This window comes from Siniperca chuatsi, linkage group LG16 (assembly GCF_020085105.1).
Source record: "Siniperca chuatsi isolate FFG_IHB_CAS linkage group LG16, ASM2008510v1, whole genome shotgun sequence".
Classification (NCBI taxonomy): Eukaryota; Metazoa; Chordata; class Actinopteri; order Centrarchiformes; family Sinipercidae; genus Siniperca; species Siniperca chuatsi.
In genome coordinates this window covers 22,559,482-22,581,173 of record NC_058057.1, presented here as the reverse complement: position 1 = coordinate 22,581,173, position 21,692 = coordinate 22,559,482, and the positions used below count along the sequence as shown (strand labels likewise).

Here is a 21,692-nt window from a genome sequence, read left to right as displayed (position 1 = left end):
TAGAAAAAATCTAAATATATATACAGTGTGTGTGTGTGTGTATATATATATATATATATATATATATATATATACATACATTTTTGTATCAGAACTTTGTCTTTCGTCTCCCATTAATCACCTCACGACCCGTCAGATTTATCTTGTGACCCTTGGAGGGGCCCGACCCCTAGGTTGGGAACCACTACCTAATTGTATACAAAGATGATAAAACTAGCTCCACCTCGAGCAGCTACAACAATAAAATGCAGTTTACACATTGATGCCTGGATTCACTCTAGGTCTCATTGATGTAGCTTTTTTGCCCCAGTACCAAAATGCCAGAGCTGTCAGTGATTATCGAAACCCAGATGTGTATGTGACATTTTTATTTGGCAAACACAAAAACTAACTTCCTAATTCTTGGCCCTTTTAAACAGTCAAGTAGATCAAGATATTTCCTTGGTAATGGCTGAAAAAACACTTGTGCCTTTGCCAATTGGTACCTTTTTATGTGAAACTGCCAATTTGCATAATCTTCAGGGAAATTAAGTTTACATTAAAGCTGTATTAATTGATTATCGGTTGCCTATTTACACATCCAGCAAACATGGATTAACATTAGCATTCATTCAGAATTGTTATATATAAAAATATGGATTAGTGCAGCTGTAAGTGTAAATTTGGTGCTTTTGCTCCAGTATGAACTACTTTACACACTTTTTTCCCATTTATCTGGACTGGATTGTCCTTAACAAAGTGAAAACATGCTAATCTTTTCAACTGTGGAGGTCCAGAACATACTCAGTGGGCAAAATAATATCAACACCTGACAGTATTTGAGTGTCAAATCGTTAATAAGATTAAATTGTGCACCGCCTGCTTCTTCTTGGCTTGCTGTCATGTTGCATCTTGAACTGTTTGTAGTGATTGGAAGGAGCTCCAAGAAGGAAAGCCTCCAGTCATTTGAGGGAAGTGAAAATCCACTTCCCATAAGGGTTCAGTCACATCACCAGATTTAATCTGCCTCAGTTTTTCAACACTATGATGAACAGCTGATATTGTGCATTAAAAGCTTCTCTGCTGTTTAATCAGATCAGATGCAAACTTGGATGGAGGAAAAAGACTGAAAGAGTCATCAAGGTAGAGTACAGTTTGTCAAAGGTTGTGACCCCTGAGTTTGAGCTCCTTAGACCAAGTTGTGCATGTGAATGTGTTGGGCTTTGGTGTACTGTAAGCAGTGGTTTTCAAGGCCTTTCGTCACTTATGGTCAGTGCTGCTGTAATGTTCAGGTGTTTTGGCCCTTTAAATCTGACACATACTGTGCATTTTCACCTGTGTAACAAACTTTCTTGATTACTTACTTGGATTTTTCTGTATATTGCACGTGGTGTTGCTATTATTTTGTCCACAGTTTCAGAGATAGCAAGCGCAGACAGACTCTTTGCTTTCCCACCATCCTCTGTTGGCACTGACTAACACAGACCAAGTGAGATAAACTGTTCTATCCCACCAAACTCTAATTACCTAACTGTAATTAAAAGATAACTCACCTCACACACTCTGTAGACACACACACAAACACGTATGCAGGGGTACTGAGAGTTTACTGGGATCCCCTAGCAGCCATAATGGTTCCTGCCTAGCTTCAGTCTAAATGTCAACCTGACCCCTCCATCCCCTCCGTAATGAGAAAGTCCAGACTGAGCGCTTTTTAACGACTTTGTCAAACACTCACAGATCTACCGCCTGGGCTTGTGGGAGTTTAACACCCACTGACTCCTGACTGCAGCAGATTTAATTTTATCCCTCAGATATGTCTATGTCTGACACAGCCTCTCTGTCATGAGTCTTATCTATTTGTTCTGTGTTCCCTTTCGCTTTATTCATATGCCGGCCATATTTGTTTTACATCATGTGTGGCGTGGGAAACTAGAAACCCAAACTAGAAGAGCAAATGTGCTCAGCTCAGAGTAAATAGGCTGGTGTATGGCTGCAAGGTAATGTTACTTGACAAACTAATCTACCCAAAAAGCACTGAATGTTGTTCATCAAGGGAGCAACTGATTGCAATTCATTATCTGTCAAAGTCTTGACAAATAAAATGTGAAATTCAATGTGCTTTTAATTAAAAACTGAGTTATGCCATTATAGATTACGTGCCAGATCTGCAGTAGATCATCAACAGCTGCACCTGCTGGATAACGCTGTCAACCGTGTGTTTAAGATGGAATTACTTCTTGTGATGATAAGTGGCTTCTGAGCAACTTCCCTCTCCCAGGAAATGTTTTCATCAGATTTATGTGGTGATTTGGCCACTGGTTTTGAAAGGAGGACATGCTGGAATCCTGCCATAACCATATCTGTCACCTCTCATAATTCATGTATGGTTAAATACTTGCGATGCATACATCACAGCTGCTTAAGATACAGTTACGCTGTGGGAAATTATTTCAAGGTTACACTTTTATAAATGAAGCCCCAGGAGACTCATGACACATTGTCATGGCTGTACCTGAAATGGGACGTGAGATATTCGTGTTCATATCCTTGCCAAATTCTTGCTGTGGGAGTTTGGATCTTGGTAAGAGGTGAGGGTGTGAGGGAGTACGGGATCAACTGGAAGATTAGTGCCATGTCTGTAGTGATTTGGACGTTATACTGCACTGTTTATGGAAAAGGATTTATCAGCAGATCTATTCTCTAATGCTACGTTTAAGTCATATAGGACTTACCAGTTTCCAACTTGTAAATAGCAACACATTCAAGTTGCAATTGGAAGCTCGCATACATCTGACTTGGTGCTTAATAATACAGAAGTGCTTTAAACAAGCTTGTCCTCACGTCCAGAAAAGTCCAGAATTCAAGCTAATTAAACCCAAATTCAATGGATATAGTGTTAGATTGTCAATGCACAGTATGTTTAACCCTTACATGACCAACTCTGCAATCACACTACCGTCTTGAGTTGTTTGACGATGTGACAATCACAAATTGTAAACATGAGAATCTTTCCCAACTCTACCATCCATAGGCACATGTAGACTACTTTGCAACAATGGATATGAATGGTTGGATACATAATTTTAGCCAATTATCTATCAGCTCTATATTTGTTGAGTAACTTTTTCCATGTGGGCTGACGCTCGAACACTGTACCATGTTTTGGAAACATTGGCAGAACAGTTACAGTTTGTCTAAATCAGAAATGAGCACTTCTGATATTGTTTGACCGGGCTAATAATGACAGGTTAACCTCTACTGATGCAGTGCTATGAGAAGCAGCAGCCACTTCCATACACACTCCTCATGGCTCATTGATATGAAAGGTGAATTAGTTCTTTCTTAGCCCATGACCGACCATTCCACAAAGTTTTATGCACATTCATTCATTGCTATTTTTAAAATATGCTGCTAAAAGGCAAACGGACAGATGAAATGGGGCAAAAACATAACCCCTGTCCAACTCTGTTGGCGGAGGAAACAAATCACATAACACTCTAGAGACAGCCACAACCCTCACGCCACAAGGATTTCCTTCTGTTTGTTTAGCTTGGACCTACATTTGTTTGTGTGTGTGTGTTTATGTGTGCCTGTATTGTAGCTTAAAAAGTGCAACAGAGACAGTCACTCTCACAAGTGGTTCACCTGATTCACAGCGTCTGAGTTTGAACTGAGCAGTCATGCTTCTGAATAGCTTCTGAATAATGTTGTTTTTCTGTTAAAAACAAACACACACATTTGAACTTCTATATCTGTAAGGACCCTCACTGATGAGATACATGTCATAACCCTAACCTTAAACCTCACTACATGGCTTACCCAAATCCAGGAGTTCGCACACCTGAATTCTGAATTTTGAACGTTGTTTTGAAATTCTTCATATGTCATAGACTCTCCAAATCTTTGCAGCTGTACTGGAGACATTGAATACCATTCTTCCAAAAGATGAATTGGGTTGAGATCTGGTTATTGTCATGTGAGTCACATAATTTTCATATTCATCAAACAATTCATTGACTCCCTCATGAGCTGTGGGTCGAGGCATTGTCGTCCTGGAAGAGGCATTTATTTTAGGATAAAGGTGATGATAACTTTGTATTGACTCTGGTAGTGGACCCAAACCATGCAAGGAAATTGTCCTTGACCTGTATGAAAGGATCTACATTTGTTAGTTCAACTCATATACTCTTTTTCTTTAATTTGTCATCTGTAACTTTGTGATAGAGTAAGCTGTAAAAGGTTTGGGTTGGTTGAGGAGAGATGGCAGTGTCTTGTAATATATAACCGCGTGTATCTTTTCTCTTCAGTCAGGAGGAGATGGAGAACAAGGCCATGTATCTGAGTACATATGAAGAGAGAGAGAGCGGCTCCATGTATGAAGAGGCCTACGATGGACACAACTTGTCCAAACTCAACCTGTGTGATGAAGGTAAGAAGGAGAGTTGAGACTTGGAGAGTTTGACAGTTGGAAGCTGAAAACACTGAGCTGAACATAAGGGATGTTGTTTTGTTTTGTTTTTTTTTTAGATTTTCACCCAAAATACAGATTTTTTTTTTTTTTTTCAATGAAGTGGTTCTTCACCTGGATTTAAGTCTCCATGCACTCAAAATATGTCCTGCTGCAGTGAGAAGCTGACCATGGTATTTTTTGGTATGACAAGGACAGCTCTGAATACTTTCTGGTAATGGAAGCAGGAGAGAAAAATCAAATAGTTAAACTACAGATTTGCTGCATTGCAAACTGAAATTTTGAAATCAAAATTTCTCGTACTGTTGATTTATTGATTTGTTTTTATTTAACCTTCAACATTTTTTTAAAATACCCAGATTATGAAAAATTAAAAATAATAATAAATAACTTGGATCTTCACACACCATGATTGATTTTCAGAAAGGGACTTTCTACAGAACCATTTCTGCATGTACACAGAAACGCCCACACACACTAATAGCCAATACAGACTCAGTCAAGTACGCTAACAAACACACACAAGAAAAGGCGATGCTGTCACTGTTTGGCATTCGCGCTCTTCTCGCTATGGTCATCTATGAAAGCCAGGAATGTCCAGGAGCAACATCTGCGTGTGTGTGTGTGTGTGTGTGTGTGTGTGTGTGGGTGTGTATACAGGTGCAGCTGCAACAAATCCACAGTTGACCCTGTGGTGTTCTCAGGTTTCGACCCAGGGCTCTGCGAGTTTGGTGGGAAAGTCTTAAGTGAACATTAACTGGAGAATTTGTTGACATTTTAATGGAAAGTGGACAATGGCCTCACACATCTGAAAGAATGTCCTCATCTAACTATTCTAATCCTAGAACATTTTCACACCTCGTTCAATTAGAGAAGATATTGCCAACCATGGCGCAGTTTATTTTATTGGGGTGCAGTAGAACTGAGTGAAACAAAGCATTCGGGAGGTTTCTATGGGAGTGTGATCCAACCATGATTCACACAACTACAGGACCAGTGTGCATTATGAGTTAAAGACACTGTTAATTATTGGTAAAGAACAGGGTTTATCAAGGAAGAAAAATCCAGGTTTATGGGGTAAATGTGGTCTTAATGTTGTGAACTCCGGCCCTAACCACTGGCATGAGGTGTTATCCAGCCTCTCCACCACGGTCTCACTTGTGCATAGTAATTATAACAGCACATTAGAATTAATTTGACAATGTTAATGTTTAAATATACACACATAGATTAGTGCCTTTTTAAAGCATTTTCTGCTGTTTTGTTTGGGACACTGAGTTGTGCTCACACACGTAATGTCACCATCACCTGCCAATTACAGAGTCAGTGCCTGACTTTTATGGAATCTGTGGCACTTGCCAAGCACCATGTGTATTTCATTTGGAAAGTTAAAGTAAAAGGAATAATGCCCTGTCCTTGTAAATTAACTAATTTCACCAAAAACAGCCATATACACAGACAGTGCCAGTAACTGACTCACATTGGCCCTGCTGGAACTAAACAGGCTCAGGATATGTGTCAAAATGGGTCAAAATGTATTGTTGCTCCTCCAAGTTTACTAATAAAATAAGCCTCCAAATTTGCTAATCCCTGTCTAATCTGCTTATTAAATTTACTGTCTCTTTGTCTAAACAGTACAGTATGTTGACAACACCATCACCAAACAGACATGAGTCAGAGGGAAGATACAGCAGTGCAATAATGTAATTTTCAAACGTGTTTACAATTTCTTGATGAATGACTCTTCTATCTCTCTAATGTCATTTGGAAGAGCTCCAAAGCATCACTGAACAAGTTTTGTCTTCTTATTTTCACCAAGGTGCATTTTCACTGTGCTGTTTTTTTTGTGAAAATCACAGACATAAGCATTAGTTGGGTGTTGTACAATGGTATTAATACATAACACACAAAGCTATATAAAGCAGTAGTTTAAAGTACAGTATAACAACCCTTGAGATGGGAAAGAAAGTTTTTAGTGGACAAACAATTAGTCAAATAATAAATTAGCACATCAACAGAAAATGTATTATGATATGATAATGGATTAATCATTTAAGTCATTTATCAAGACTTTGCATCTTTTATCTGTTTTATATCATTGTAAACAGAATATCTATCTTTTTGTAGACTGTTGCTTGGTCAAAACAAGCAATTTGAAGACATCACCTTGGGCTTTTGGAAATTGTGATGGCCTTTTAAAAAAGATTTTTTAACCTTTTCATAGGGTAAACATTAATCAATTAAAAAAAATAACAGCCAATACAATAGTGCTAAAGAAAATAATCATTAAAGGAATTGTCGAAATTTTGGGAAACACTCCACACCAGCTAGCCTGGCTCTCCAAAGTTCAAACATGCACCTACCATAGACTGTATAAAACATGGACGTACCCACCCATAGGTTTCTAAAGAGCCGTTGTGAAGCTCAAAGTGGGCGGCTTCCGGGGTCTCCGGCCGTCGCCATCTTGACAGTCCCTGACTCCGGCTAATCCAAAAGAAAAGTGGAGCTGAGGCAGGCAGAATGAAGCCTGGTCGTTGAAACCACCTAGCGGCAAGCCACCTGATAGGGCACCCACCTGTCATTCAAAGTCGCCATGTCCTTAATTATGCGTAACTTCAAGCCTTAGTCTAATTTAAACGGGTGAGTTATAAAAATTCACCCCCTCACAGTTGTCATGAATGGGGAAATTAGTTATAGAGACCAAGTTTATAGAGGCTGTAAACATGTTTATTTCTGCTGTAAAGTTGAACATTTTAACATGGGGCTCTATGGAGATTGACTCGCTTTTGGAGCCAGCCTCAAGTGGCCATTCGAGGAACTGCAGTTTTTGGTGTTTCATTTTTCAGCCCAGGAGGTTGCCGCTTGACGCCTACTAGCGCCTTTAAAGTGTTTGTTTGTTTAATCCGAAAAAAGAACAATAAAACGACAGTTGTGTTTTTAGGGGGAGTTACAAGCTATTTAGCTATTTGTTGGCAAAAAAAAAACTTCCAGTCTTTATGTTAAGCGATTCACATCCCTGCTCTAGCTCCATACTTAAGGTATAGAAATGAGAGTGGTATTGAAGCGATCTTCTCATCTAACTCTTGGAACAACAGCAAACAAGCGTACTTCCCAAAATGTTGAACTGTTTAAAGTCCTGAAACTTTTCATGCGTGTCTTACACTGAGGCTGGAGAAACAAACATCAACTGTGTGATAATTAGGGCTGGGTTTAAAAAATAGTTTTTCCGATTCAAATCGATCTTCATTTGAATAATCCAATATCGATTCATAAAATCTGAGATTGATCTTTTAATATATGCCTTTTCCCATGGATGCGTTAGGCTTGTGTCCATATAGCCTAGCGTTTTTTTTCTGGCAGAGAAACGCTGGCAGGGCACTGGAGTTAAGCACTTGTGCGGTGACAGAGAAAAACGCTGCATGTGTGTTTTGTTTCTATGACAAGCAGACTGACATTAGCTAGGAAGCTAAAAAGAGAAAAAACAACACCCAGGTCAGAAAGTGGTGTTTACCCGTATTTTTTTGATGTATGAGGCTGGGATGGAGCCGGTTTACCCCGAGCTGCAGCGAGACCCCGGCCACCAGTGTTAGTTGCTCCTCTCCAGGAGAAGCTTTCTCTGGCCACAAAGTGCGGCGAGTTGGGCTCCGTGGATCAGAAGGCGAACCAAGGGTGCAATACTGGAATACTTGGAGAAACTTTACAGATCTGGCTGCTTTCACGTGTTGTGCAGCACATAGATGCACCGAACGTAAGACGAAGGAAGTTCACAAACATATAAATGTGTTGTATAAATTATATATAACCACAGGGTATTAAAGCATGAATAACACCAAACTTTGACAACATATTATGCTAACTTACATGTATCATGGAGGTTTTGTGATTCAAGTGAAAATCTGCTATTCCGGGCTCACCAGACTGACCACTGACTGACTGAGTGAGCAGTCGTCAAACTATCTATGTCTAATCTTTCTAACAATCTATCTTTTTTTTCTTTTAACGCGAAAATATCAGCTCGACATTTAGCTGATTTAAGAGACATTATTTCACCCTTAAATATCAAGTTGTTTTTCTATATATCTATATATTTATTTATAATGTAATGGTAGGGGAAACACTGGGGCATCTGAGTGGAAATATCAGCTCTGTTATAGGTGATTTAAAGGGTCAATTCTTAATGTAAACATTATTTTTAATAATGCACCAGATTAGAGGGTTCCTTGTACAATTTACAGCATTAGTTCTCTCAGAATCTCTGTCATATCCAAGCAAAATTGGTATTGTTACTAAAATATCCCTGACCGAATCAATGTTGAATCGAATCGGAAACTTGTGAATCGGAATCGATTTGGGAAATCAGTGGCGATACCCAGCTCTAGTCATAATTTCCTCCTTAAGTTCCAGACTGCTGGTTTTAGTTTCCCGTTTGTTTTTTAGAAGTTGTGTATTATGTGTGGTTGTTTTGTCTCTTCCTTAAAATGTGTGGTGTGTTTTGAAGTTCAACATGAGTTGAATTTATTTGGAGTGTAATCTAGGTTTCTATACATTCCAACCATGTGACACACACACACACACACAGACACACACACACACACACACACACACACACACACACACACACACACTCCTCCAGCGTAAGACAAACACAGCTGGAGGAGTGTGTGTGTTTTTCATCATAGAGGGCAAGTGTGTGTGTGCATCAGTAACAATCCGCCCGTGTCCACTGACAGATTGTCATGGTCCAAATGAAACCATGCTGTTGGGAGGCCGCGCTGCAAAATCAGTGTTTATATTAAAAGTCAGACTCAAGCCAACATTGTGACTGTTCACAGGAAGACAGAATCTCATTATAACCTCATAATATCCCAGCGCGTGTAGTATTTATCATAATGTTCATGTCACATGGCCACAGTGATTTCCCAGAGACACTTGTCTGTTCATATTTCACATCCTCTCCTGGGCCTTTTTTCTAAACTTAAGAAGATATAAATTTTGGTCCAGCTTTTCTTCCAGTTCATCTCAACACACACGCACAGTTATTCTTGAGTGGTAAGTGTCTCATAAAATGTGTTGACACCACTGGTACAGTATTAAAGCAGATTTTTTTAAATGACATTTTGTACATTTCTGCTTTATCAAATAGTTGACAATTGACGTTCACTAAGCCCCTCCCTTAAACCTGTCATACTGTAGCTTAGCAACCGTTACTAGGCATGGAATGTCTGTCGAGCTTTGGAGCCTTCTCAACATTCCAAAGAAGTTAGCAGTAGCAAATACTTGCTAACCAACGAATTTTCAGGGTAATGTCTTTTTTTGCCTATTCAAAACCAAAAACACAAGACCAAAGTGTAAGTATTGGATTGAACAGTGTGTTTTTCTATTCTAATTGAACCTACTAATGTTAGCATGCCTGGCTAAGGTGTGTTAGTAACCTAGCATTTCTTCCATTGCCAATAGTTAGCATATCGTTAGCTAACTACATTATTTAATGGGGGTTTAGAGGTTACGTTAGAAAAAGCCCCGTTCAGGACACTTCCAGTGCACGGCAGCTAACCCCAAATACTATAAAGCACGGTAGCTGCTTTGTCCTGCTGTTTATTGGAATAGATAGATAGATAGATAGATAGATAGATAGATAGATAGATTTGCTAAAATCATCGTTTAGGACTTATCTTTAAACCCGTATATCTTGTAAAAGTGAACGTATTGTTTGAAAATGCTAAGAATACAGCATAAATCTCACTTTTATGTCACTTGTCCACATATGTTTTTCTACATTATAGTAAGCATCAAAACAGTGTTAAGTTAGAAAGAAAGAAATAATAGGGCGATGTTATGCACATTTTTCCTTGTAATAGGGCTAGCTTGACAAAACCTGCTATACAATAACAATGCTGCTACTTTTTCTCCCTGTGTTCTACTTGGATAATCATCTGGTGAAGATGCAGACATTTTGCCTGTAGGCTAAACTTTAACTTCAGTCTTTTTTGCGTCAGAGTTAGCATATGATGTATGTAGCCATTATATACATATACAAAAGATCCTTTTGCAGGGCTCTCATTTCAGACAAAGCAGAGTTTCCAACCAATTCCTGAAATGAATTGTAATTAGCTAGCTATCAACAGCTGATAAAGTCAATCAAATCACATCAAATCAAGTTTATTGTCACATACACAATCATACACAGTACAACATCTAGTGAAATTTAATCTCTGCATTTAACCCATCCTAAGTATTAGGAGCAGTGGGCAGCCAGGAACCAACTCCAGTTCTACGTGCCAGTGCACTGGTCAAGGCACTGACAGGAGAATTAACCTAATATACATGTTTTTGATGGTGGGGGAAACTGGAGCACCCGGTCTGCCAGCCACAGCCTTGTGAATCTTTTCCTTGTGATCTGAAATCAAGGACTTCTTGTTCTCAAAAATGCTGAGAATTTCGAGTGACAAATCTGCCACTGTTGTCACTGTAAACTGCATACATGTCAAGCTACAGTTGCGCACAAAGCTTGACAGGCGTCAGACAGTTGCTAAGGGGAGTGGGGCTTTGTAAACTGCCAATTCAGAGAGACTGTAATTTATAGTCATATAAATTACACTTTCTATTGTCTTTCTAGTAGCTTCGGGTAAGTAATATTTTGTTAGTAGCTAAAATAAGTCTATAGTCTTCCACCACTGTTATTCAGTGTTAGAGTGGCAAAACACACATTAATTTCTTCAACAATGTTGAGGATAGTTACTTACACACAATACACTTATGTGCTGATGGCTGAAAAAGTAATATCACATTCCTATTCCAATGACAGATGAAGGATGTGACTCCAGAGCAACCTAGGAAAATCTCTTCATCCTCTTGACCTGAAGGGAATGTTCCCTCAACATCAACAGCCTCCTGCCAAGCTATCACACACACACACACACACACACACACACACACACTCCTCCAGCAAAAAAACACTTCCATCATACATAAACAGTGCCGTGTCAGTTTTATCAAAAACTAATTCTCCAACATCTGTTTGACCCTGAGAGGAGTGTTATGTGGTGACATGAATTATAGCAATAGCTCCACAATGAGTTTGTGTGCGTATTTTTATGATCTATATAACAGTCCATTTGTGTGAATTTTGTTATATGTATATATTTGTGCATCTACACTTGTGTGTGTGTGTGTGTCATGATGTATGTCACTGGCTTTCAGACTAGAATAATGTATAAACTATTAAGCTTTGCCAAATGCATACATAATTTCCAAACTAATTCATATTTGTTATAATGCAAGTAAAACAGTTTTAAACCAGTAAACCTAGTAATGTATTTAATATTGCTGCTTGCTTACTTGTCATCAAGCATACGTTCTCTACAGTATGCTATGATGTAAATAACATGATTGTGTGCACTGCAGTCATTAAGTGTTTGATGTATGATCTTACTTTGTGTTCATACAATATGTCATTGTACCAGTAAATGTCAAGCTTTATAATAAAAGCCTTGAAAGTATTTGTTTTAGTGTCAACCACCAGTCCTGGACTCTCAAGACTAAGCAAATACCTGGAAAACATGACCTTTTGTTGTTTTCAAACTCCTCATGAACACCATCTCACCTTACACATACTGTCTCAGCCACCGATTAATAGGCTTTCAGAGGAATGCTTTTGTTTTATAGAAGGCAAAAGACCAAACAAATCTTCAAATAACATTAATAAACACTGTTTATTCTAAGAGCCAAATTCCCGTAACTGTTTTATTCATAAGAAAACCTGGCACATTGTGTATATTTAAAAAATATACAATTTTTTATAAGTATTTCCACCTTTTTATTTGTATTTTTCTCCTGTTTCCAGTGTTAATTTTTTTGTCTTGGTCAGGTTCTGGTAAGCGTCGCAGGAAGCAGGATCAATGCTGCGGTCACCTGAACTCCCTCTCAGCCATCAAGTACGCCATCCTGTCCCTCTACATCCTGGTTCTTCTCACCATCTTCGGACTCTGCCTGGCAGGTAGGATGTGTGAGTGGATTTAATCATGTCATTATTTGGGCACAGTAGGTATGTACCAGACGACTTAGTCTTCCATTAGCTATATGTCGTTGATGATTGTAAAACACTTTTTTGATCCTCATTGGGAATTTTGGTGGTGGAGAGCACGGAAAACCACTTACCACCTTTACCACTTTAGGATGCTTTTAGGGGCCAATGAACAGTTGTTCATACGATTCACACAAAGTGAAAATTTTGCACAAAACTTACAAGTTCAGATAAGTTAATTTTGTTTATAGCTGCTACTTGCAAATATCTTTTTGATATCTGTTCAAAACAGTTTCTGTAGCTGAAAGTTAAATTCTTTTTAAAAAACTGTCACTTTACATATTATGAAAATTTTGTGTTCATATTTGTTGATCTTGACCTTTTTCCACATATTGCCTTCCGTCAAATGCTTGCTGGCATTGGGAAATTACAGCCCACTACGTATGTATATATTTAGCTTGTACAAAATAATAGCACTTTATAAAACTGAGACAAAGACAAAATAATGAAAAATATACTTATATGAAATGAGGTATGAAAAATATAATAAAACAAAACTAAAAAAAGATATCTGAAACACAACAAATAAGTGATAGAATATGAACCATCAGCATATATCCACATCCCCATGCCAGTATTGCACAGAAAGTGTCAGAAATCACTAGTTGTATACCCAACAATGATGGAGGAGGTGCTGCCAAACCTTTTCTAAGGTTCCCTTGTGCAAGTTGAGCAAAGTCACTCTCAGATGAGGCCCTTATAATGGGGTTTTATTCTGATTAGAAATATGATTTCATCATTCTAGTGTCTTAACCTCAAATGAAATAAATATAGGCAAAGGTACAATTGATCAGAGATGTGAGTGTCAGATCAAGGTGAATGCTGTTTATATCACACAGTAGACAGGGTAGTTCAAACTGTGTGAATACATCGGCTGTGGTCTACTGGTGCTGTATCAAACTATCTTTCAGCTCTTCTTTGTGACTTTCCTTCATCATTAGTTTGTCCAGCTACAATCAGAGAGAAACAGAAATAAATAAAAAGAAGATGAAAGAAAAATAGAAAGTAAGAAAAGGACATGTAGTTTACTGTACTGTACACATTTAGAAAGAGAGCACATTGTCCGTCTTTTGTTCTCAGAGCTCTGTTATGCAGATGAAAGGCTGAATTGTAATGAAGGACACACATGCACCACAAAAACCCACTAAGTTAGTCGATGATAACGTGTGGTCTGAAACCTTACTCCCTTCCTAAACTGTCTGTTCTTGTTTAGCATTGAGAACACACACACACACACACACACACACACACACAATGAATAATCATTTGGAGCATAACCTAAACTCCAGTAATGTAAAGTTCTGCTGGTGATTTTATTGACTTTATTCACTTGACAATTTTACTGCTATATCTGTTGAAAAGTTTGTAATAGAATATTTCAGTGCCAAACATAGCACAGATCTCTGTATCTGTTTAATGCAGCTTCACTCTGTCCTCGGAGATTTTTCTAATCTGAATCATGAAATCTGTTTTCCAAGTGCAGTGCACGATTGACCTCTGCGCTTCCTGGTGCTAACGCAGAGCTCTGTACATGTGTGACAGGTTTAAACTTGACTCCCACATGTGAAGTTACGTGTGTCGTAGCATTTTGGAAGCATGACAAGCTTGACCTTTTTAGAGAGCTACATAAAAGCCAGAGAAGAGATAAAGCGTGACGGTGGCTGGCTCCTTTGTGCCAGGTTTCAATCTGCAGAGGATTTCATTATACAGACTGTTTTACATGAGGGCTTTTCAGGGTGACGAAAAAAAAACACACCACCAGTTGGCATCACAACTGATTTTCTTGGAGATCGAGGCCATGATAATTTGGTTTGTGCAGTCTGTGAGGGTTCAGCTTTCAACATGCAGCATCTCATGACTGTAGATAAAATAAAAACCAGTTGACTGCCAGAAAAGTACAGGAAGTGGGGTTTAGTGCTTAAAGGTCCAGTGTGTAACATTTAGAAGGAGCTATTGGCAGAAATGGAATATAATATTTATTGTTTTAATTAGTGTATAATCATCTGAAAATAAGAATTGTTGTGTTTTCATTACCTTAGAATAAGCAATTTTTATCTACATAGGGAGCAGGTCCTCTTTGAAGGTGGCCACCATGTTGTACCGCCATGTTTCTACAGTAGCCCAGAACGGACAAACCAGACACTGGCTCTAGATAGGGCCGTTTGCGTTTTTCGCAAGTTTTGCGGCCACCGTAGTTTCTCCTACATGCTTGGAAGGGGAGGGTGAGGCGAGCGGTATTCTAATAGATGCAAACTGCATTTTCACCGCTAGATGACACTAAATCCTAAAAACTGGACCTTTAAATGATACTCTGTTTGGTGATTGGATTTTGCATGTTTAGCCTGCCACTTAGAGGCATTCAAGCCTGATTTTATGCATTTTGGGTTGTGACCAGTCTTAACATGTTACTGTAATAGCAAGTCCTTCACTCTTCTCCAATGATACCTCAGTCATCATGTGTTAAATCATGGCCCTCAAGACCAAGACACACTCACAGTTCAGGCCAAACACTCTACTGTGTCAGTAATGTCATGATTTTTCCTTATGGTACCCTTACTGTAAGCAAACTGAATCAGTAGATTTTTACAGCAATAGTTTGAGGAAATAGTTCTAGGTTGATGCAGCTGTACAGTATATGCATTACATACTGGTACTGTCTTATATGACACACAGACATGAAAATAAACAAACTTTTTTGGCTGCTCTCGCCTAGTTTAACCAATTCTTTGTGTTCTCTGATGATGGCCAATAGGACACAACTGGCGAAAAATATGGCAAAGCGTAAGGCGAATTATGTTTTCTTTCATTTCAGTGAACCTGTAATCATTAGACGACCACCCTGTTTTACTGTGCCAAATGAATCCCATGTGTGTGTGTGACTTTGCCCTCTGCACACATATGTATGCTGCTCACCCACGCACTCACCCTCTTTCTACCAACTGGGAAGGCAAAAGACCTTCTTCACCGCCAAGTGAAGATGAATGGTTTCCTTTATTTCATATAACTGTGTTTACATATACAAACATTCGTTGTTGGTACCGTCAGGTGTAACAGTGAAGTCGGTCCATGGCACCATACCTGTATACATCATGAAAGACGACAAGCCATGCTGAGTTGAGGTCTAACATGTAGTCTGCCATGTCTCCATGCCAAATTACAGAAATAATTGATGACTCTATCAATGTCTTATCTGATACAGTGACCATCAGCATTATACTGTTATATACAGTATATATACTGTTATATTGTTGGCCACTGAACATTCAAACTTTCAGTATGCAACTGTAAAATCGGTCAGTTTGTGTTTGTCTTTGTGTCATTGTCAAAATCCCCCCATTTGCCTAATAGTGGCTTCTCGGCACTGTTCAGAATCATCTGGGATTTATTGTCTGTGTAGTAGTCGTAAGTGATGAGCTGTGCTGCAAGCTTGTGGTCACCAGTAGGCATGGGACTGTATGAAAATTTCATGTCATGATTATCCTCGTCAAATAAATGCCGATTGATGCTATTATCTCGATAATCATTCAAATATGCTTAAAACTCACTCAAACATGGCAAAATGGCACTAAAACGTACTAGAATCACTTTACCGTACATTACACACAAACAAATATTTTTATTGCATTACAGAGAGGACACACATCTTTTTAGTAAACATCCTTTTTAGTGAAAAACTAAACAATCTTAAATAAGGTAATCATAAATCATAAGGTCCCCCTTGTGGCAATTCAAAATAAATCAGGTAATCACTATAGGACTGTACGTTAGTGAGCTAGACAGCTTTTTCAAGTCACTCATGTGAGTATAATCACGATTATCCCGATAATGGAAATTCACCACAATCTTGAGTGTTTATTTTATTGTGATCCGCGATAAAATCTTATATCGTCCCATCCCTAGTCACCAGTCATGTCAGGTCATACTAAAGGTACAGCAGCAACAATGATAGTAAGCAGTAAGGAAAGAAAGACCAGTGAAACTAATCCTGCAGTAGACAAGGCAAATCCAAAAACATCAACAAGGCTTATGGCATACTGTATAGTTTTAGAGGCGCACTTGTGTAACCGTGGGGACAAAAATTGAGTTCCCCATGGGTAGATATTTCTTTTTGGGTCAGTGTCGTGTGTGTGTATGTGTGTGTGTGAATGAGAAAGCTTTGGAGGTGTGTCAGACTTTATGGCTATTACCTTCTGTGAACCCTGCTGTGGCCTCCTTGTAAATGTCAACTCTGTTATTAGAGGAGAGCAAGACAAAGAGAGGCTGACAGAGACAAAAATGAAGGAAGATAGAGTTAGAAAGAGAAGCGACAGACCCAGAAACAGGTTTAAGAGCTGTCTGGCTTCAGACCAGTAGGATCCTCTAGGAATCAACTGCTCTCACTAATCCTAATTTCATTTCAAGACCTCCTCTCCCCCGAGCTACCCACTCATGCCGTAACCACTGGCTGATGCCATTAAATGGATGTGGCTGTGTGTGTATTCCCAGGCACAGAGACGCAGTTAAGAGTTTGGAACCGCTTCGTTGTCGTCACAGAGGTATTTGGTTATTTAAGGCTTTTAGATTAGGTTGTTTTAGAAAAGCAATCAAACTGGGCTTTTCAACTGGCCTCTCTTTAAATTAAATGCCGGCCATCCAAAAGCTAAGTGGCTCCAGCGTAACTGCACGGGAGGCCCCTTCACCTCACACACATTCATGTGACGCACAAACACATTCGCAATGCCTGCCAGTTTTCCGATGTGAACACAGATTCAACTCTGTGTTATTCACATTTGCTTTTTGTTTGAATTCTCACTTGACTTTGACTTTTTGTTTTTTCCAGCTCTTACGTTGCCTCCTTGGCCTTCTCCCAACTTCACAGCTCGGCCAGCATCTCCTTTGCATTCAAACACATCCATATTTCATTGCTAGCAGGATCATGGAGCCTCATCTTTGGCTGAAAACATCTGCATTCATGGCATAAGTATAATATAGTATTTTCTGTGTCAGTGCATCTGATCCTAAATCTTAGTTTTGGATAAGTGAAGGGGGGGGAGTGATAAACAGAAACAGAGACGGCTAAAACCAAAATGACAGAGGATGAAAGAACCATGAATCCTGCTCCATTCATCATGAGGTTAAGAGCTGCTTTATCAGTCCATTATTTATACAAGCTTATCTCCATGCAGATAGGACAGAGCTCTGATCAGGAGACTTAGTGGCAGCAGAGAGATTGGTCCATAATTGAAAGGTCACATGTTCAATTTCCATGATAGCTAGTGTCTAAGCCTGCTGAAATGTCTTTGAGCCAGAACCCAGACTTTTATCATCTCAGAGGCGCCTGCTGGATAAACTTTTGTCTTTGTGGTCACGTGTTTTGGCTGACACAGCTCAAGAGGAGGCCCATTACTTAAGAGACGTGTTTTGTCTTTTTAGCATTAAAGCCGCACTAGATAACTGTGCATGTTGGCCAGCCCAAATGGTGGCATGATGTAACTTTACTTCCCAGAAACCCTGTGGGCTGACCTGAGAAAGTACCTGAGTGACAACAGTTTTATTCCTTACTACCTGTTTACACGTACAGACACCTATGAGCCTGAACCTTGCGTTGAGCATGTAATTTATTCAGTTATTTGTTCCTGTTGCCGATACAATAATCTCTATAAACAGATATCTGCATATGAATGCAGAAGCTTTCTGGTTTCCGTTTGTAGTTCGTTTGTAGTCCGAGTGGTATTGACTAATCACATTTGAGCGGGCTTTGGTCGTATGCAGGTAAAGGTGTGGAGAGCAAAAGAGGCGGAACACACTGGCTGAAATTCAATCTCGGAACCCATTGGCTATCGTCTGACAACGATTTATCTTTTTATCAATCTCGGAACCCTTGAGATTAGCTTTTTATTAGCTTTTGTAAAATGTATCTGCATTGAAATCATTGTTTATTCTGCAGTATCTGGCTGTATTGCACGAAACCACACCTCCTCTTTGTTGCAGTTGATTGGTCCATATGATACTCTAAAGAGTTTAACTTTTCTCAACTTTTCTAAAAAGAAACCAGATGCAATTTGTTTTGTCTAAAGCTGCTTTTCAGTTGTCTCTCCATTAACATTAATACCAAAAGTATTAATTGTAAAAAAAAAAATTGTAAACTCCCTTTTAGAAAGTTCCTAAGCACTTTCAGATGTTTTTCTCTGAGTACATCCAAAGTATTACAACAGCTTAGTTTGCGGATAAGACACTGTAAAACATTACTGCATATTCAGGACATCGAAGACTTTTTATATAACCTATACAGAAAGTTTTCACATGTGGCTATGTGTGTTTAAATAAATACCATAAGAATCAAGAGCCTATTTCATTATAATAATTACATTGTGCGGAGCATCAGTAATCTCTGTTAGTCCTGCACCATAAAGTAGGCAAAGATGCAAAGGAAGATCAACTTCAAATTTAAAAATACATTTTATATACCAGGCCATTCTGACAGCTTAGAGTACCATCCCTGCACCAGTGAAGTCATTATCATCATCATCATCAATGCAGTTTTATCATCATACACAATATTGTTACTATTATCATTGTCTTAAGCATTTCAAATTGTCTTATTGTCATACATAGTGATTTTAATATCATCTTCTTCATCGTTGTTTCATTTAGTCATTTCTTTATGAAGCTTAGGTAATCCTTATATTTGTCTAATTGTATCTTTAAAGAGGGTATAATCAATGTTTTTAATTTTAACAATGGATCACATGATTACTTGTATGTGAAAGGTGTTACTCTTAGTGATGAATCCACAGATAATTATCTCCCGACTCTGTAGTTCTCAGCTCTACAAAGCTTTAGAGTATCTTTGTGCACCGGTCCAGCACCAAACAACAGACAGTTAGCGACTAGCTGGTGAACATAGTGGAACATTTAGCAGCTAAAGAGGCCGATATTTATCTCAGGAGTTGGTGGAGACCAAACCAGAGCCAAAGGAGACTAAATACTGGACTTACATTCTTCAGATGGACAGAAACCCAACTTCAAATGAATGCTAACGTTGCTCTGTGTCTGCTGGAGGTGCAAATAGGGAACCCTTTGCTAGTGAGTTCACCATATCAACTTAAAAGGTGATAATATGCCAGTGTTGTGTTCGCAGGTTGTTTCTGCTGAAAACAAGTGGACCAAAAAAGATCAGTTATTGCAGGTTTAAAAACTTTACTTCCTGTGATCATTATGTGTAAAATAATAAGTTTACTTTTGACTTCACTGATCTTATATCAGCTTTGTCGTGTCATGTTCACTGATTTCTTTTCCCCAGGCAGCCATTTGTTTCTCTTCATTTCTATCAAAATCAACTTGCAGATATTTGAAACTTGCTGCAGAGAGATAATCTATCAGAAGTAAGTCTTTTGTCAACTTTTGTTTGGTCAAAGTTATGTTTTTGGGAAGAGATCAAACTGATGCCAGAATGGACTGTTACGAAAAACATTGAGATTTTTCAGTCAACTGCATCAGTGTTGTTTTCGCAGCTTGTTATTGCTGCCTCCAATTGGCAAAAAAAAAAAAGTTATTACCAATTTAAGTGTCCAGCATTCTATATAACTGTGTCAACTTATTGCCAGCTAGTAAGTCCTAGCCATAGATCCCTTGAACAACCTTATTTGCTCTGTGGTGGGCTGGGATGTTTTTGGTTGCATTTTGGCCAGATATTGTTACAAAAACCTTTTGCTACATCTGGAGCCAGTTCTCAGAATAACAAGTTGTGTAAAACACCAAACAAACACATATAATAGCCAGAGATTGGCCCATATATGGCCTTGCAGACAGACCTTTGACTGCCTGGGTGTTCAGGACAGGGGGTGTAAGCAGGATTTACTCAACATATATCTGTGTTTATGAGCTGGATGGAGATCATCATAGGCACAGTCATGAAAAATATAGAACAACTGGTGTATTTTGGTCCTGTGAGTCAAATTAGTTCAGTGATTTACATCCACCTGCAATATATACAGTATATCCACATAAGAAAGTAGTTTTTACAGACACCTGTAGTATTTTACAGGTATGTTTGAGGACATGAGCCAGTTATGTTAACAGGGTTATTTTCCTCCCACATGCTGCAGATCTTAAAACAAGGCCTACATGCCTCTCATCAACTTATACTGTAGGTGCAACTGAGTCATGTTTTCCAGTCGGAGCAAACATGCAGCTTACAGGTTTGGCATGGTTGTGCTCTTTTCCTCTGCCATTTAATTGCTGGAAAACATGATGGTGGGTTTGTTATTCATCTTTTAAGCCATGAAATCTTTGAGCTTGAGTTTGTGTCATTCAGTGATAGGTAACGGGCATGTTATTGCCAAGCAGAAATAGGCAATAGGCCCTGGGCGCTGAAACAGCTTGGGGTTATTTTGGTCTTTGGCCTTTGTAGTAATTGGGTTTGTTATCATAGTTATTGTTGTGTTTTACATCAACTTTTCCTGCTACAGCTAAGTTCTCTTTGGGTTCTAATGAGAGCAGATTATTCATAGTTCAGTATTCTGACATCGGCAGTGGTTTCAGTTAAACATTCTGTTGCTACAGCAACCACTACTGGCTGTTCCATAGAGACGTGAAGTCATGACATCACTTCCTGTCTAGCTTCCGTTCCACTAGCTTCTATAACTCAATGCAATCTATAATTCAATCTATAATTTCTTTCACCGGCCTTTCTGAACAAAATGAAGCGTGTTCCTGGGGTTTTATTGTCCATATTATAAGACAAATCTGAAGCCACTACATTACTTGCTATTGGTATTTTTTAGTTGTTATCTCTGCTGTCTAAAAACATTGCAAACATATGAAGCAAGCCACACGACATACTTTTGAGGCTATTTTCCATGGCTGGGTTTTTAGTTATTAGCGTTGTTGCAAATGTCAATGGGATTTTGAATGAGGTTTTCTTGCTTCTGGAACAGAACCCGGTTTCCGGTTAAGCAAAACTAGCTAGCAAAGCACATCTTTTTTGTTGGCAGCAAGAGTCTGAGCCTTCTGAATAGTATTAGCTTTTGATGGTGAACTCATCCCAAACATGGACTATCTTGAGTTTCTCTTCTGTCAGGGTAAAGTAAATTCTTTTGTTGCTAATTTCTTCTTCACTTCATGTTGTTAATATACAAAACATACGTAATATAATTGTTAACATATATAATCTATTAG

At 38.7% G+C, this 21,692-nt stretch overlaps 1 protein-coding gene across 5 annotated transcripts in view; it reads left to right on the top strand.

Moving 5' to 3' along the window:
• The window catches only part of scara5 (scavenger receptor class A, member 5 (putative)), a 92,775-nt gene that overhangs the window by 1,602 nt on the left and 69,481 nt on the right, over nt 1-21,692 (top strand). Inside the window, exons 2-4 of one of the 5 annotated variants that reach the window (XM_044168870.1) lie at nt 1,075-1,122; nt 4,290-4,411; nt 12,318-12,455. In XM_044168870.1, the coding sequence (XP_044024805.1) occupies nt 4,300-4,411; nt 12,318-12,455 (250 nt within the window). In that variant the 5' untranslated portion in view covers nt 1,075-1,122; nt 4,290-4,299. Of the gene's footprint in view, nt 1-1,074; nt 1,123-4,289; nt 4,412-12,317; nt 12,456-19,420; nt 19,599-21,692 lie in introns of those variants that run through there. The other 4 variants (XM_044168873.1, XM_044168869.1, XM_044168871.1 and 1 more) reach the window with 4 other exon arrangements.